Here is a 16,649-nt window from a genome sequence, read left to right on the forward strand (position 1 = left end):
CTGTAACAGGGCTGTCTCTCCCCATTGTCTCAGGTGGGGGCTGTGTATCTGTTCAGTACCCAGGTACAGATGCTAGAACTCCTCTCCTCCGCTGCACTAGGCGTCCACGGGTCTCCTTTGTTCCTAAAGTTGTGCTGGGGAAGAGGAACTACAGGGTATGGGGAAACTTTCTCACCAAATAGCCAGACAGTATTGGATAGATAATGGTATTAATAATCATCTTTTTCTTTAATCTCCATCTGAAATAAAGTTTTGGGTGGAGCAGCTAAAACATCCCCAGCCTTCCTTAGTCCCCCATGCTTTGTTTTTATCCTGTAGGATTGTTGCGTCTTCTATTTTTTGTTGTTTTATTACTCTTAATATAGCTTGCCCTCATTATTTAACATATGGTAGTATGAAAAATATTTTTCTTAGAAATTTAGACACAGTCATAATGTTTTCTTGATTTGTGCTCTGAACATTCAGAGTTCTATTTTCATAAATAACATTAAAGTGATTTTCATCCATTGCTTTTTGAACAAATACAGGATGATCATTTGTAATAGTCTAATAAAAAAAACCCAAAGCTCTGAAAATGTAAACTTTGTAAAATTCCAGAATATCTGTTATTAGCTAATTTATTAAATGATTCACTGTCAATTAATTCATAACCCTCTATTACCTACTTGCAAATAAGTAATGAACTTGGGGATTGAAAATAATTGAAATACCTACATACGACTTTAGTTTGAGGATAAAGTAAATATGAACTTTTAAGGATCATTACTTTTTTATATTTTCTTTTTGATATACTTCACTGCCTAATAATGGAAGCCACAGCATCATTGTCAGCATAAGATAAAACAGGGCAATTATCTATTTCTTATTTCCTGGCACATAATGGATAACAGAGTTCCCTTCAAGACCACAGTGAAAAAGGCTTTGGCCAACCACTAATTTTAATTGTTAATTAATACCATATATTCATATTTAGAATTTGACATTTAAAATTCCAAATCGGACTGCAAAGTAGAGCTTTTTACCATTCTACTTAGAAAAATGAATAGGTAACAAATGTGTTGACTTCACTTTTCCTCTTCTTGCAATGTTGCCAGAAGCTCTGAAAATATAAGCAAAGATGTATCCGTCCTACATTTTCACAACCCAGAAAATTGGGTAATTTGAACATTTACTTCAGTAATTTAAGCAAAACAGCATTTAGCCACAGTCCTTTCTTTTTTTCTTGATTGTTAAATCCTAGTTTGTTTGTCTTAATCTATGTCAGAGAGTTGATTGAGTTAACAAACCAGCCACTTATTGGCAGCAATATTGACTGTTATTTGTTAAGATTGGCTAATTGCACTATGTAAAGCCAATACAAGGCACAGCACAGTTGGATTCCCCACGAGAAGAGGAAGAAGTGCGTAGGCGGGAGGGTTGCCTTGTAGATATTTGACTCATTATTATACTTGTACAACTTACAGGAGAACAGGAAAAGAAATTAATGAGACCTAGAAAATAGGAAGTTGACACTTTCTGTAGGTAGACCAGCACATTCTTTGAAGACAAGCATCAGTTTATGGAGAGACTAAAGTGTAAATACAAGTTTCAGCACAGACATGTCAAAGGATTGTAGGTGCTTCAGTGCTGACCTTTATTTCCAGTGGTTGTAACAAAGATCAACCCAACTGGCAGAAATTAATAGAATGTACTCTCTTACTTGCTGTCTTGGTAAGAGAACCTGTTCGACGTCCTCAAAGGATATACTTTACAGTCTGAAAGAGAGTACATAACATCACAGGGCTCTGGAGCCATGCATAGTGCAGTAATCTAGAACCAGATTGAAACCATGTAAACCAGAAAACGTTATTTATTGTTGGCCCGCCCCCAGATCTTCTGTGACTCTTCTCCTGCAGTCATGTGCTTTAGTTGCCAATTCTGTTTCGCTCTCATTCTGCCTCTTTCTCTTGTCTGCGTCTCGCTCATACACATGAGCATATACACATATGCATACACATATGTCCATATACACACACAAACATCTATTAAACTTTACCAGTTTAATAGATTTTATTTCTCTTCTCAATCTAATGGTTTATTTAACTAATGGATCTGCTTTTATTAAAGGCTGTGGGTACATTAATAGTAAAGCAGTATTATTTGAACCAGGAGAGAGATAAGGTATACCTGTTTACTCAATTTTCTTCTGAAAACCAATTTTCTTTCATATTCTTTGAGCCTCTAATAATAATTATAAGGCTGAGAACAGAAAATGTCCACAGCCAGATACAGTTAAGACTAATGTGGTGATCACTGAGCACTCTCAAGTTAATGGATATTAGCCATAACATGCGAATTTATAAACCACCTCCTCACAGGTTGTGAAAGCTCCCTGTGGCAAGTAAAGTACTATAAAGTAATAATATACATTTAGAATTACTCGTAATAGTTAATATTAATAATAAACCTCCCTTCTTTATTTTAAAACATTTTCTTTTTATCCCCTCTCCTGCCTAGGAGGGAGAATAGCTCAGAAAAACAACCTAAGGAACCAAAGGCTTGTAATTGGCCTCGAGAGACTTGACATAAGTAGTTATGGCAATAACCCTTGGTGCCCTGATGTTCTTTGCTCATGTAGATTACCAAGGCCTTCATAAGCATTAATTAATATTACCTCATAAGAGTTCAGAGAGGTGGTTAAATACTAACACAGGCCCATAATCCTGCATCAAAAATCTTTGGGGTCCTTTTGTTTCAAAATTGAGAATTTTTCAGATTTTACACAGGTAATGCCATGCATATATTATGTGTTGTGTAACACCCAGTCTGGGATGTGGGCCAGCATCCTTTAATAATACATCAATATTTCTGCAGCTAAATGTATAAAAATTCTGTAAAGGAAATAAAGGCCATAAATACCCTTATATCAGTTTAGATCAGGTTTCACTACGAAATGAATGAAAAAAAACCTTGGTTTTCAGGAATTTTTTGATTCCAGAGCTACAGACAATGTATAGTCGTGCCATCTTCTCTTTGGCCAATGCGGTAATGAAACACAGACTTAATTAAGGCCAGGAAGTATAGATAAGTTTTCTGACTCCCCGTGACCTTTTTCTACAGCTTTGAGAATATGTGCTCCTCTTGGTAACATACACCACATAGTAACTTGAGGGGGGGGGCATATTTTGGGGGTTATTTTCTGAATTTCAGTACAGAAAAGTTTGATTGGTTAAGTACACAGATCTGGGGAAAAATAAGGCATGTGTCTGCTTTGGTCACATTTTCAGAAAAAAATCATCCATTTGGCATTGCTGTATTAATGACAGTATTTATTTTTAACACTTAGAGAAAATGATTTTGCATGTACAGTCAGTTCTGCTACAATGCTTATTTTGAAAACATTAATTTGTTCTTGTGCTATTGGTATCTTTCAGAACAATTCGAACATAAGACAAATTTTGTGTCTACATACGTGTGATTCCATCTGTTAAAAATACTAGGGGAAGGGAGAAAACTGCACACAGCAGAGTGAACCATTGAGGAATGTACACAGTATACACATGCATATAACGGAAACATCCACCAGCTGTCTTGGTACACCATTTGGTGTTAGGAGCCTTGCAATCTATCTGCACCTGGGGTTAGATCTTTCTGTGGGACAACGCTCCTTCCATCATGCCACAATAACTCATAACTTGCAACCCATCTGACACCCACTGTCACGAGCCAGCTTCAGGTCTTGTGCCCCCAACCCCTTTTCCCCATAAGCCCTTTCCCAATGTGCAATTTTGCATAGTGCAGAGAATGTAAGAAATGCAAACATCGCCTTATAGCCAAATGCACTATGTTGATGCAGCCCTTCGATAAGTCCGCACACAGTGTTTCTGAGTAGAGGCATTCTGATATCTGGTGAAACGTTTCTCTGACTGAAAAACAAAAACAAACAAACAAAAAACCAACTATGCACGACAACTTTCTTTTCCTGCTTACCCTTTGGAGATGATGGTTGTTTCTGAAGGCCTATACTTCTGCTAACAGTTCTCCCACACCTAAAATACCTTAGGTATACAACTGGGAAGCATTTTCCTCTCACAGAGACTTTTCTTACCAAGTTATTTTAGGACCTCAAACCTGAAACTGGATCCTATCCAAGTATGTTATGTGAATTAGACCTTTCCATCTGAAATCTTAATTTACTTTCAGAAAGTTTTATAGGTATGTCCAGATATACACATTTCATAATCACTCCCCCCCCTCCTTGCGTCTCTCTCTTTGGGCGCAGAAATATATGGCTGCCACATACATTTGGAAGTAAGTGCATGTGACTCTTAACCCCTTGGAACTGGTGTTCTAGAGCTCCCAATGCTGAACCCAAATATATTTTTCATTAGTGTTTAAGGTTGGGAAATCCCATTTCATGGAGCCCAAGAATTAAATTACTTCATTTGGGAGGGAACAAGTGCATTCCCCATTTTTTTCCTGAGGTGAGAGAAAGAATGAAGCTGAGATCATTTGCATTTCATAAGGGCTTAAGGTCTGGATGTGTTCCACTCAATTCAACAATTCAATATTGTGAGAGCCTTTAAAGACAATATTAACAAGTAGGGAAACCTTTGCATATTTAAAACATGGAAACAAAGATGCACAATACAATAGATATAAATCAATACAGATGCATGTATATATATAAGCAAAAAAACTATACAAAGTAGTTCTACCTGCAGCAGAAGTGGTATAATATGTTATAAGAATACCATGATCATACTTTTCAATGAAGTAGAATTTTTATCATGTTTCATAATAAGGAAGTTGCAAAGATTGTGAGGAAATCCAGCAAGCAATAAATCCAGATGACAATGAGTGATTCTTTCTTTTGAACAGCTGTACTTAGTAGAGCCTTTCTGTCTTTTGAACAACTGTACTGACACAAATACCTACTGATTAAGCTAATAGATGTCACGTGTCATTCAGAGGTGTTCTGGACACAGCATGTACAATTGATTCCTTCTCTTCTTCTAACTCTAGACTCCCACCGTTTATTTTCCTTCCTCGCATCATTAAGTTCATGGATTTAGGTGGCAAGTCTGTAGAGTGTGTCACTGCTGCCTTTTGCGTGTCTTAGAGGGGCATGGTTTTAAGCACCCTCTTTGGAATATCATTGCCCTTCTCCATGGCTGTGGGAGAGATTTCACTACAACCTCCAAGGGGAAACCTACTGCTCTGTGAGCTATCAAATAGATACCTAGCAGCCACATCAGAATGAAAGAGCCAAGAGGGGACACTGAGAGTAGTTCTCTAGATCCCAGGGGGGAGTGAAATAAAAGCTTTTAGGGGTCTTACTCTGTACCTAGCCCTGTGCCCATATGACATGCAAGAAAAGTAGAAGATGATCTTGCTCTAAGAAATATACAGTCTGTTTTGGTAGATAAAACAAAAAGTAGGATAACAAGGGGATCCTATAATATTGCAAACTCAGGAGCCAAAGTTATGATAAGAAGACTACCTGTTAAAGTCAGAGAAAAGAGTCATATTTATTTTCCAAAATAGCATATGGAAAAAATACTGGACTGGGTGGGAATCATCAGACAGAGGCAGACAAATTCATACAAGTTGAATGACTTGAACAAGTCACTTTACCTCTCTGAGTCTTGGGTTCCTCATCTTTAAAATGGAGAGGGGAGGAGGGAGAGCTGAACTAAGTGATCACCATGGTCATTTCCAGGCTGAAGGTTTCATCCTTTTACTACATTTTTTTAAAGATTTAATTATTCATGAGAGACACAGAGGGAGAGGGAGACGGAGAGGGAGAGAGAGAGAGAGAGAGAGAGAGGCAGAGAGGCAGAGACACAGGCAGAGGGAGCAGCAGGCTCCATGCAGGGAGCCCTACGTGGGACTCCATCCCGGGTCTCCAGGATCACACTCTGGGCTGAAGGCGGCGCTAAACCACTGAGCCACCGGGGCTGCCCCCTTTTACTACATTTAATAAATAAGCAGTCACTGACATACTGTATCCAAGCACATTCTTCATGAATTCAATTTAATTGCTAGGAGAAAGGATTATTGTCTCCATTTTACAAATGAGGAGTTAATGTTTCTAAGTGGCACAGGCAGTCTTCAAACCCAGGCCTGCCATACCCCTAAATTCTATGCTCTTTCCAGTATGCTGTGCCGTATAACACCACCATTAGCCTATACCATACGCTAAACTGCCTTCCTTTTCAACGCTTAAGGGGATATGATTTAAGAAGGGAAGCAGACATATAAACAACCACAATGGAAGGTGGTATGTTATCAGTGAAAAGTCCAGAAGATGTGGGGGATTCTGTGTTTCTAAATCTTAAGGAGTTAAAGAGAACTTGTATTAGAAAGATCTACAATACAGTGAGTGGAGCATTGACCAGAGAGTCAGGAGATGAGCTTCTAGTTTGGGCCATGCCAAGTATCCCTGGACAAGCTGCTCTCCAAACATCAGTTTTCTCATCTGCAAAATGAAAGGATCTTCAAGATCTTTTGGGTTCCAGCATTCAATGCTTTTTTGAGTCCAAAGATGGAAAGCATGCTTGTAGTTATGGTTATGAATATGAGCCCAGAGGTTTAAAAAATTAATGAGATGTTAAGTTCTTGTGATGATATTTTTAGTGGAGAGATTTGGGCTGGGCCTGGAATAATAGGGTTGATTTCGAAAATTCATGAAGCATTTTAGTTCCTTTTAAACATACAAGGGTAGCTGACTATCTAAAGGGATATTTTGTATAAAATGAATGATCACTCCTCCTTTCCCTATCTATCTTTTGTACAATTTCCTTTTTCATATAGCAAGCTTATTTAAAGGGAGAGCCATCTATAGGAGAAAACACAGCCAAGAATTTGTCATGCTCTTGGGGCACCAGTATCATTTTAAAATATGAAAACCATGCCAGTGTCTTCGAAATTCAAGTTTGAGGTAGAAGGATGGAAAGAAGTTATTTTTTCCCTGTGATCAGCCGCTGCAAAGTGAGGCTCAGCACAAACCAGCTGAGCCCTTTTGCTAGGCATGGAAAGCCTCTGGCATTTTTCTGCTTTTCAACTCTCAGTCATTTGGGAGGTGGGACAAAGCCATGCTGTCTACAAAGTTTATCCAGAACGTGCTGGTGTTACAAGAGATCACTTGACATCTATTATGTTTCTCCCGTGGAAGAGAGGTGGCTATCAGCTACAATAGTGATTCCTTTTCAAAGGGGTTTAATTGGGGCATTTCTCATGGGCCAAATTCTAATTCGCTGTCTATACGTGTGCCTGCCAGGAAAACAGTGGAAAACTACCAAACAATAGCAACAACAGAAGTCCGCGGACCACTGTCCCAGGCTGCCCCCACTGCAAACAGGCAGAGAAGGAAATGGTCTCCCTTCTGCCAAAGCTGCGGCTAATGTGGCAGAGACCCTAGAAAGGTGTGGCAGGTGGGGGAGGGGCACAGACTGTGCAGTGCATGGCCAGAGAAATGCATGTAATAACCAGAACAAACTCCTTTTAAAAAGCCTACCTTTTCCAGGCAGCACTCATAGTTGGGGGGTGGGGGTGGGGGGGAGGCTGGCAGAGAGATGCATTTCGCGCAGGTAAGTCACACACTGGGGGAGCTGTTTTTCTGAAGTATGGCTTTGCCCCCGGGTAGGCGGGCTAGCATCCTTTCCCGAGGTAAGCCAGAAGGTGGCCTTACACTTTTCTTTGAAGCGTCGAATGATTTTTCTTGCAACAAATTTGTGCCTTTCACCGGTATTTTCCGAAGTGAGACTTCTGCAACTGATGGAAATCGGCTCACTTCTGTTCTGCAACTTAGTGTCTTGTTGATGATTTATTTGTTCGGTAGCAGAAACTATGACAAATTGTGTGAGGCAGCCTCATTTACTTTTTAGCTGCTAGAGCCCTGAAGAATTTACATGTAAATGCAACTGTGAATGTTTTACATTTCATGAGCGTGCTGCACGTGTTTTTGTAAGTTAAGTGACATTTTTCCGGATAGACTGAACTTAAAAGTCTGCCCCCCCCCCCACCGCAGGTTATATTATTCTGAAATCCTAAGTCTGACAAGCTGTGTTTTCCTGACTGCCAAGTGGGAGAGTAAGTCTCTATTTGGTGTTTTTCTTCTCTCCTCTTTAGACATGCCAAGCAGCCCGCACAACCAGTTCACCTTCAGGCCGCTCCCGCCGCCCCCGCCGCCTCCGCACGCGTGCACCTGTGCCAGGAAACCAGCCCCTGCCGCCGACTCTCTTCAGAGGAGATCGATGACTACCCGCAGCCAGCCCAGCCCCGCGGCTCCAGCTCCGCCAACCAGTACGCAGGATTCAGTCCATCTGCATAACAGCTGGGTGTTGAATAGCAACATACCTTTGGAGACCAGGTATTTGAGCTATTATTGATCTCGATAACCTAAATATTGGCAGGGGCCGATTTCACCGAGCGCGGACACTCGTCTCACCAGAGCCACCTGCAGAGGCGCACAAATGCACACCCAGATCCCCCAGATGCAGGGGCGCGAAGGCAGCCCCCTCTGCAAGCACAGGAGCGCGCCCGGGCACACACATCAAGATTCAGGCCCGCTCGCAGACACAGACCAAAGCAGATTCACATGGAAAGATGAAACCACAGAGGCATAAACACCCCACAGGCAGCCACCCACAAAAACATCTGAAGCGAAGCAATAATCTAAACTCTCGGTGCATCCTCAAAGGCACTGGTCCCTTGTTTTAGGAAACTGCAACGTTGCGGGGAAAATCCAAACACAACGGGAGGAGCCGTGATAATTTGGATTTTATTGTAAGATTCTTTCAAAAAGTAAATTGCCGTCAAACATTTTCAAAAAGGATTTGCTTCATAAATTGGACAGTCCATGTGTACTCACTTTTATTTATTTATTTTTGTATATGTTTTTATTGGAGTTCAATTTGCCAACATATAGCATAACACCCAGTGCGCATCCCGTCAAGTGCCCCCCTCAGTGCCCGTTACCCGTGTGTACTTTTATTTATTTATTTATTTATTTATTTATTTATTTTTATTTTTTTTTATTTTTATTTTTATTTTTTTCGTGTGTACTTGTAAAGACACTTCTGCCTTCAGGGTGACGTTTGGCCTTTTGACAAAGAAAAGTTTGCCTCTGTTTTTCTGGCCCTTCACATATTCAGGTTTTTGGATTCACTCTTCAGGTCTTTGTCATGAGATTCAGGTTGTACTCCTCCACAGTTCTAGATCTCTGTCTGGAGCATAATAGACTTTAGCACTGGATGCGATTGAATGAGAAATTATTCATCATTTCTAGTCACTCCCTCTTAAATCAGAAATTACAACTTCCTATTAACATAGAAAGACATTACCTAATAAAACATAGTATTTTGTCATCTTTTAAATCCAAGGACTTCCCCTTGCCTTCTATATGCCTTATTTAGATCTACTACCAAAGCTTTTTGTAAACACATTTGTATGTAAACAATGGGTATAATATATCACTTGATAAGCAATGTGTGGTGTCAACTCTGATCAATTTCTATCCCAATATCTGGGAATTGGAATGGAAAGGGGAGGACTAATATACCTACATTATAAGACTGCTTAGTTTTTTTTTTTTTCATAGCAGATTAAGTTATATGCCAGCCATGGCATCAGTGAATATGTCACTACCAACAAACTGAGAGCATTATGGCTCAAATCCAGGAAACTCTGTATCATCCATCACTACTAGATTAAATAGATTCATAAACTGATATTTCTGTTATCTCCCAAGAGAAAGTATAGAAGTCAACTCTGATGGTGAAGATAACCCAATTAGAACTGTACTAGTGATAGTGTTTGTGTATCTTTTTTTTTTTTAATGAAAAAGGGAGGTGAATGAGGTGAGAGAAGCAGAGAACAATGTGTATCTTCAAGGAGTTCTTGCTAATGTTGGTGATTTACTCAGTCCTTTTTTTTTTTATTTACTCACTCTTTTAATTCTGTTGCAGGGCTTGGTGATAGTGAGCTAAGGAAAGAGTGGGGCAGTCTGGTTATCTAGCAATCATGACAAGCAAAACACCCTCTTTCCTTCTAAAAAGCCAAATAACAGGAAATCTGGAAGGAGGTGGGCAATGGGGCTCAGGCAAATGGGAAGAGAAAACTATTCTTATTTGAAGTGTACATCTAGGCATGTTTGTACAAACTGCACCCACGGACCTTCTGTATCCATGCAAGGAATGTATTAATTGGTCTCAGCTTCATAAGACGCAGAGAAGAACATAAGTTTTCATGTGAGATTGTGCAGAGAGTACCTTTTTAGTACATTTGGGAATATATTCAGTATCACAAACACAAATTTTTTAAAAACCTAGAAATCCTATCAGCTTGATGAGTTGGCATTTCCCAAAAATATCCTTTAAGATGTTTTTTTTCACGTATAGTCAACAAAAGGTAACTCTGGGGACATGCTGGTGTGTCATCATGAGCCTCAGCTTCCTCATCTATAAATATGAAGGTAAAAATGCCTGTCTCAACATGTTGTGTGGAAGATCAAGCTACTGTGGCAGAAAGTGTCTCATACATTGCAAAGCATTATACAACCCAAAGGTAATCTACTGCTGTCCTTACTAAGTAGTCACCTGCCTCTACTTAAATAGCTGCAAAATAGGTAATCGATTTATTCCTAAGGCATTCCATTCCATCTCAAGCAACCCCAAGAGGATTCTTAGTGAACCAAAATCTCCCACCTCTTAACTCTGCCCGTTTCTCCCAGATCTAGTTCTCTGATCTCACAGAATAAATAAAATTCCTCACACACCTGACAGCCCTTCACTGTCCCTGATCCTGTTCTTCTTTGACCTAAATGTTTTCCGCACTTCCTTCACCATTTCCTCACATCAGCTGGTTTCAAATCCTCCATCCTGATCTCTTTCTTTCTTTTCTTTTCTGATCTCTTTCTTTAGAACACAGTTCTAAACTGCTGACCTCACTGCTCCTGAAGTGTCCTAGCCAAGGCTGAATGCAGGTGGGGGTTTTCATGAGGCTCCTTGGTCGCCAGGAGCAGAGTCCCATTTGGGTTGCCTCAAATAATTGAGAGCATCTTTTCTTTTCTTTTCTTTTCTTTTTTTTTTTTTGAGAGCATCTTTTCAAGATAAAGTAGCCCACCCCATCCCCCTTATTAGCAGTTTTACTTTCTACTGAAGCAGTTTAGCTTCAGTTACCTACGGTCAACTGTGGTTTGGAAGCAGATCCTCCTTCTGACTTATCATCATCAGGTTAGGGGTAGCCTGATGCTACATCCCAAGGCCTAAGTCATTCCCCTCAGTTTATCTTATCAGACAGGCATTTTATCATCTCACGTCCTCACAAGAAGGGTGGGTTCAATAAGGTATTTTGAGAGAGAGACTACATTCATAGAACTTTTATTACAGTATATTGTTATAATTGTTCTATTTTACAATCAGTTATTGTTGCTAACCTCTTACTGTGCCTGATTTATAAATTAAACTTTATCATAGGTGTGTATAGGAAGACATAATATATATGGGGTTTGGTACTATTCTTGGTTTCAGGCATCCCCTGGGGTTTTGGAATGTGTCCCCCCTCAGATAAGGGAAGATAACTGTATTCTTTCAGTCACATGAGGCCAAGGGGCGAGAAAGGGCCATGTGATTAAAAAAAAAAAAAAAAACTATAGCATGGCCACCTATGGCTGCCCCTTGAACAAGGGCAGGGAGCAGAGCTGATGAACTTTAGATGGAACTCTCAGCAATCACCTTGATGCACCCACTCAGAAATTTGTGCTGTGACTGACAATCAGTTGCCTCCTTGGTTCTGACGAAACATTTCCTTTAATGCTGTCTATGCCAATATCAGCTTTTTTGGTGGATATATAATGCTGCTGATACATCTTGAGAACACTTAGTAACTAAACTCTTAGAACTTCATAGCAAGTTCCAAGGCTAAGGCACATTTCTTTTACTCTAAAATTATATAGTTGGAGATTTTTAATTGGGTGTTTGGGATGAAGAGTGCAGGTGGAAATGTTTAGAGCCTTCATTTGGCTTAATTTTATTTCACCTTGTTAGCCCCTGGAGATGGAGTTGAATTCTAATTCTGCCATACAAAGTATTTGCATTGTATTGCTCCCTTACCTGTGTCATCTGTACTTCTGTTAGATGTGTTCTCCTCATTTCCATGTAAGTCATTAATAAAAATGTTACATAGGACAAGATGAAGGTCGGAACGCTGTGGCCCACCACTAGAATCCTTCCTGTGGGTTGACACTTATCCATCAGGCAATTTTCTTTACTAGGATACAGCCCACATTTCTCCATCTTGTTTACAGGCATATCATGAGAGACCTTGTCAAATGTCTTGCTGATATCCAGACAGTATGCCTACTTTCTCACTGATCTGCCAATCCAATAACCATGTCAAAAGTAGAAGTGAAATGAGATTTGTTTAACATGACTTGTTCTTAGAGAATTTGTGCTGCCTCTCATGGTTACTATCTTTTTTAAAAGTACTTACAAATCATCCTTTTAATAACGTGTTCTAGAGGGGATCCCTGGGTGGCTCAGCGGTTTTGCACCTGCCTTTGGCCCAGGGCACGATCCTGGAGTCCCAGGATCGAGTCCTGCGTCTGGCTCCCAGCATGGAGCCTGCTTCTCTCTCTGCCTCTCTCTCTCTCTCTCTCTCTCTCTCTCTCTGTCTATCATAAATAAATAAAAATAAATATTTAAAAAAAATAACATGTTCTAGAATTGCGCAGTCAACATGCTTTCCCTTGGTCTCATCTAAGGATCCTGTGTGCTGTGTGCTTCCTTTTAAAAACCAAAGCCAATATTTGCTGTCTCCAGTCTTCTGACACATATCACCCACACCACAGTCCTGAAACTTTAGCAACTATGACAAGGCAATAGAATCTACAAGACTTGTCACCACTCTGGAACAGAATTTTAATTCATTTAGAACAGTTGAGTACTTTCTTATGAACACTTTGACTATTTTAGGCTTCAATTTATGGTTACAGATGTTTACTTTACTCTTTTTAGATCTCTGATCATTCCTTTCCACAAGGAAAACAAGTCATTGAGAAGGCCTCCCTAATCTCAGTCATCCAATAGCATTGCATGAATTACACATCTATCCTACCCCTGGCTTTCTTGTTCTAAATATATATCTTAAAAAAAAACAAACCCTTTCTGTCATCTTTAGATTTTTTTCCCCAAACTTCAGGCTCATTTGGGGTATGAACCTTCTTGGCATCATTTTCATCACACCCTCTTATATTTATTTATCCTTGATTTTCATCTCTTTCTTTTGTTCCATGTTCTTTAGAAATCTAAACTGAATGGAGAACACCCAGTACAGGCATACTGGTTTCAATAGGCAGCAAAACTTTCCAACTCTTAATCCATCTCCTTTTTTTAAATGTCTCAGGGCAAGGAATCATACTGACTTCACTTTAGAGAATTGCTTTCCTAAAGTCTAGGATTTTGCTTCATAATGTACTTTTGGACTCTAAGCTAAAATTAGCTTAGAGTTGCTTTCGACAAAGGTTCCTATCACCGTAACTCCCCAGTTTCTCTTTTCTAGTCAGAAGAAGCAAGTTTCCTTGTTTTCTCTACCTTCTTGGAGGTAGAGTTTTCAACAAGGGAGGTTAGGGACCTGTCATATATCTGCCTTTAGTTAAATGATACATCCAGCAGATGTCTTTGGAGTTGAAATCACTCATGTCCACTACACTTCACTCTTAGGACACTTTTGCGGTCCATGTTGGAAATGAGTGTCCATTTCCTCCATCTGGGCAAGTGATTTATTGCAGACTCCCTGATCCACCATCTATTAGCTGTATGAGCTTGGACATCTGTGTTCACATTGCCATGCCTCAGTTTTCTCATCTGGAAAGTAAGGATGATAGTACTAACCTTTTAGTAAAATAGATAAATTAGTAAAATAAAGTCATTGTAAGGATTAAAGGAATTAATATCTGCAATGTATTTAGAGCAGTCAGGCACATAGTAACCACTTGGTAAATGTTAACATAATAATACCAGCAGTAATATAGAAGAAACAACTTTACTTTTGTCCCTGCCTATTTTTATCTTCCTCTAATTAAAGATGTTTCTACTCTTATGTTCATACTTTCCCTGGGTAAACACAACATCATTTCACTTCCTCTCTTAGCATGCTTTTAAATAGAATATACTCTTTTACCACTGCCTTAGTCTAATTGAGCTGCTGTAACAAAAATGCCATAGACTGGGTTACTTAAACAGCAGGTACTTATTTCTCACAGTTCTGGAGGCTGGGAAATCTGAGATCAAGGTACCGACAAATCTGGCATCTGGTGAGAGCCTACTTCCTATTTCATAGACTGCTATCTTCTCTCTGTGTCCTCACATGGCAAAAAAGGCAAGGGAGCTCTCCAGGGTTTTCCAGTCATAAGATCCAACACATTGGAGATTAGGTTTCAACATGTGATTTGGGGGGGGGTGTACATTCAGTTTATAGCAACTACCAAATTCCAATCATTAGAACCATTCCCTCCCTTAGGTTTTGATGGCACATGTATGTGAGACTTTGCAAGACTGCCCTGTGATAATAAGGCTTCAGAACAGCTCTTAGATGGTTACCTGCCTTCTGTCATTCATAGAAATAATTCCCCCACTACCAGCATATTCAGGATTATGCCTGCCCTGAGCCCTCCCTTACTCAGAGATCAGCCTTTCCAGCTCCTCCTCTAAGCCTTTTCTTGGATTATCTCTTTTTGTGGCGGGGTGAGGGGAGTGTCTTTCAGATCTGGGAAAGATGGTCATATTGTCAGAGATGGAGATGGAGAGTCTGGGTGATGTGTGTAAGTGTATAGGCTCAAACAACACTGGACTAAGCTACTTAGTATAGTTGTGAATTGGGACACGTTACCTAACTTCCATGGGCCTCAATTCCCCATCTGTTCTGTGGAGAAAATGACAGATCCTCCCTCGTGTGGTTGTTTTGAGAACCAAATAAGATAATCTGTGTAAAATGTCTCCTTGGAGCTGGGCACAGAAAGCATACAATGAAAAGTATTTTCAATATAAGAGCCTGGCACTGACACACTGGCAAAGAGAATTCAGAGTCACAATAGTCCCAAGGGAGGAAGTAGCAGACCCAGGTCAGATTTTGAACCCAGGCTGTAGAGCCAGGGTCTTTATATTCAACCACTCTCGGTAGTAAAGAAGGCAAAATGAAATAAATAACAATACTGTAAGTGCTATTATTAAATTTGAGTAGTTCCAAGGTAGGAACACTTGGAGGTGGTAGATCTAACCCAGAGGAAGTGTTGAGGTTGGGAGATGGGAAAGTAGAAATTTTCCTGAAAAGATGGCCTGAAAGTAATTTATTACTAGTAATAAATATAATAATGAAATCATGAGGTAGTAGTAGGTGAACAATAGAGGAAAAGGCATTCTGGGAAGAGTGTTTTACACTCCAATTCATGCATAGTGACCAGTTATCCATTTCGGTAATATTAGATGTTATCCTTTCTACTATTCCTCTCCTTCTTCCTCCATTTGACATTTATTTTTTTAAGAATTTATTTCCCTAAAAAAAAAGAATTTATTACCTTGAGGGAAAAAGAGAGCATGTGCACAAGTGGGGGGAGTGGCAGAGGGAGAGAACCTCAAGCAGACTGCCTGCTGAGTGCAGAGCCTGATGCAAGGCTCCATCCTACAACCCTGAGATCATGACCTAAGCCAAAATCAGACACTTAACTAACTAAGCCATCCAGGTGCCCCTCCATTTGTCATTTGAACCCTTTACTAGAGGTGCCTAGGTGACTCAGTCGGGTAAGCCTCTGCCTTTAGCTTAGGTCGTGAGCCCACAGTCCTGAGGTCGAGCCCCACATTGGTCTCCCTGCTCTGTGGGAGTCTGTTTCTCCCTCTCCCTCTGACCCTCCCCACTGCTTGTTCGTTCTCTCTCTCTCAAATAAATAAAAATCTTTAAACAACAACAACAAAATTTTTCAGGCCTTTTATTAGGTTGTCTTGTCTGGAAGCCAATATATTCCTTTTAATACTAATAGGAGATAATCATTCTGGAACCAAAAGCCCATAATTATTTTTTTTAATTTTTTAAATTTTTTATTGGAGTTCAATTTGCCAACACCCAATGCCCATCTCATCAACTGCCCCCCTCAGTGCCCATCACCCAGTCATCCCATCTCCCCGCCCACCTCCCCTTCCACTACCCCTTGTTCATTTCCCAGAGTTAGGAGTCTCTCATGCTCTGTCACCCTCACTGATATTTCCCACTCATTTTCTCTCCTTTCCCCTTTATTCCCTTTCACTATTTTTCATATTCTCCAAATAAAAGAGACCATATAATGTTTGTCCTTCTCCGATTGACTTACTTCACTCAGCATAATACCTTCCAGGTATATCCACATTGAAGTAAATAGTGGGTATTTGTCATTTCTAATGGCTGAGGAATATTCCATTGTATATATAGACCACACCTTCTTTATCCATTCATCTTTCAATGGACACTGAGTCTCCTTCTACAGTTTCAAAAGCCCATAATTCTTAAGCTGTGATCCAGAAATCAAAATTTTATTCTGAAATTCCTGCTGTCAAATTGCCATATTTTCCTTCCTTACCTGGAGACTCATCCTTGGATGTACTTCAGTTTGCAGATCCTTTTATTCTGATTCTTCTCCA

At 39.9% G+C, this 16,649-nt stretch overlaps 1 protein-coding gene across 3 annotated transcripts in view; it reads left to right on the top strand.

The window, feature by feature from the left end:
• TENM1 (teneurin transmembrane protein 1) overlaps window positions 1-16,649 on the top strand; it is a 795,125-nt gene that overhangs the window by 446,824 nt on the left and 331,652 nt on the right. For all 3 annotated transcript variants that reach the window (XM_072816870.1, XM_072816872.1, XM_072816871.1), the window contains one exon: window positions 8,113-8,353. In XM_072816870.1, coding sequence (XP_072672971.1) covers window positions 8,113-8,353 — 241 coding nt within the window. The remainder of the gene's footprint in view (window positions 1-8,112; window positions 8,354-16,649) is intronic.

This window comes from Canis lupus, chromosome X, assembly GCF_048164855.1.
Source record: "Canis lupus baileyi chromosome X, mCanLup2.hap1, whole genome shotgun sequence".
In the NCBI taxonomy this organism is placed as follows: Eukaryota; Metazoa; Chordata; class Mammalia; order Carnivora; family Canidae; genus Canis; species Canis lupus.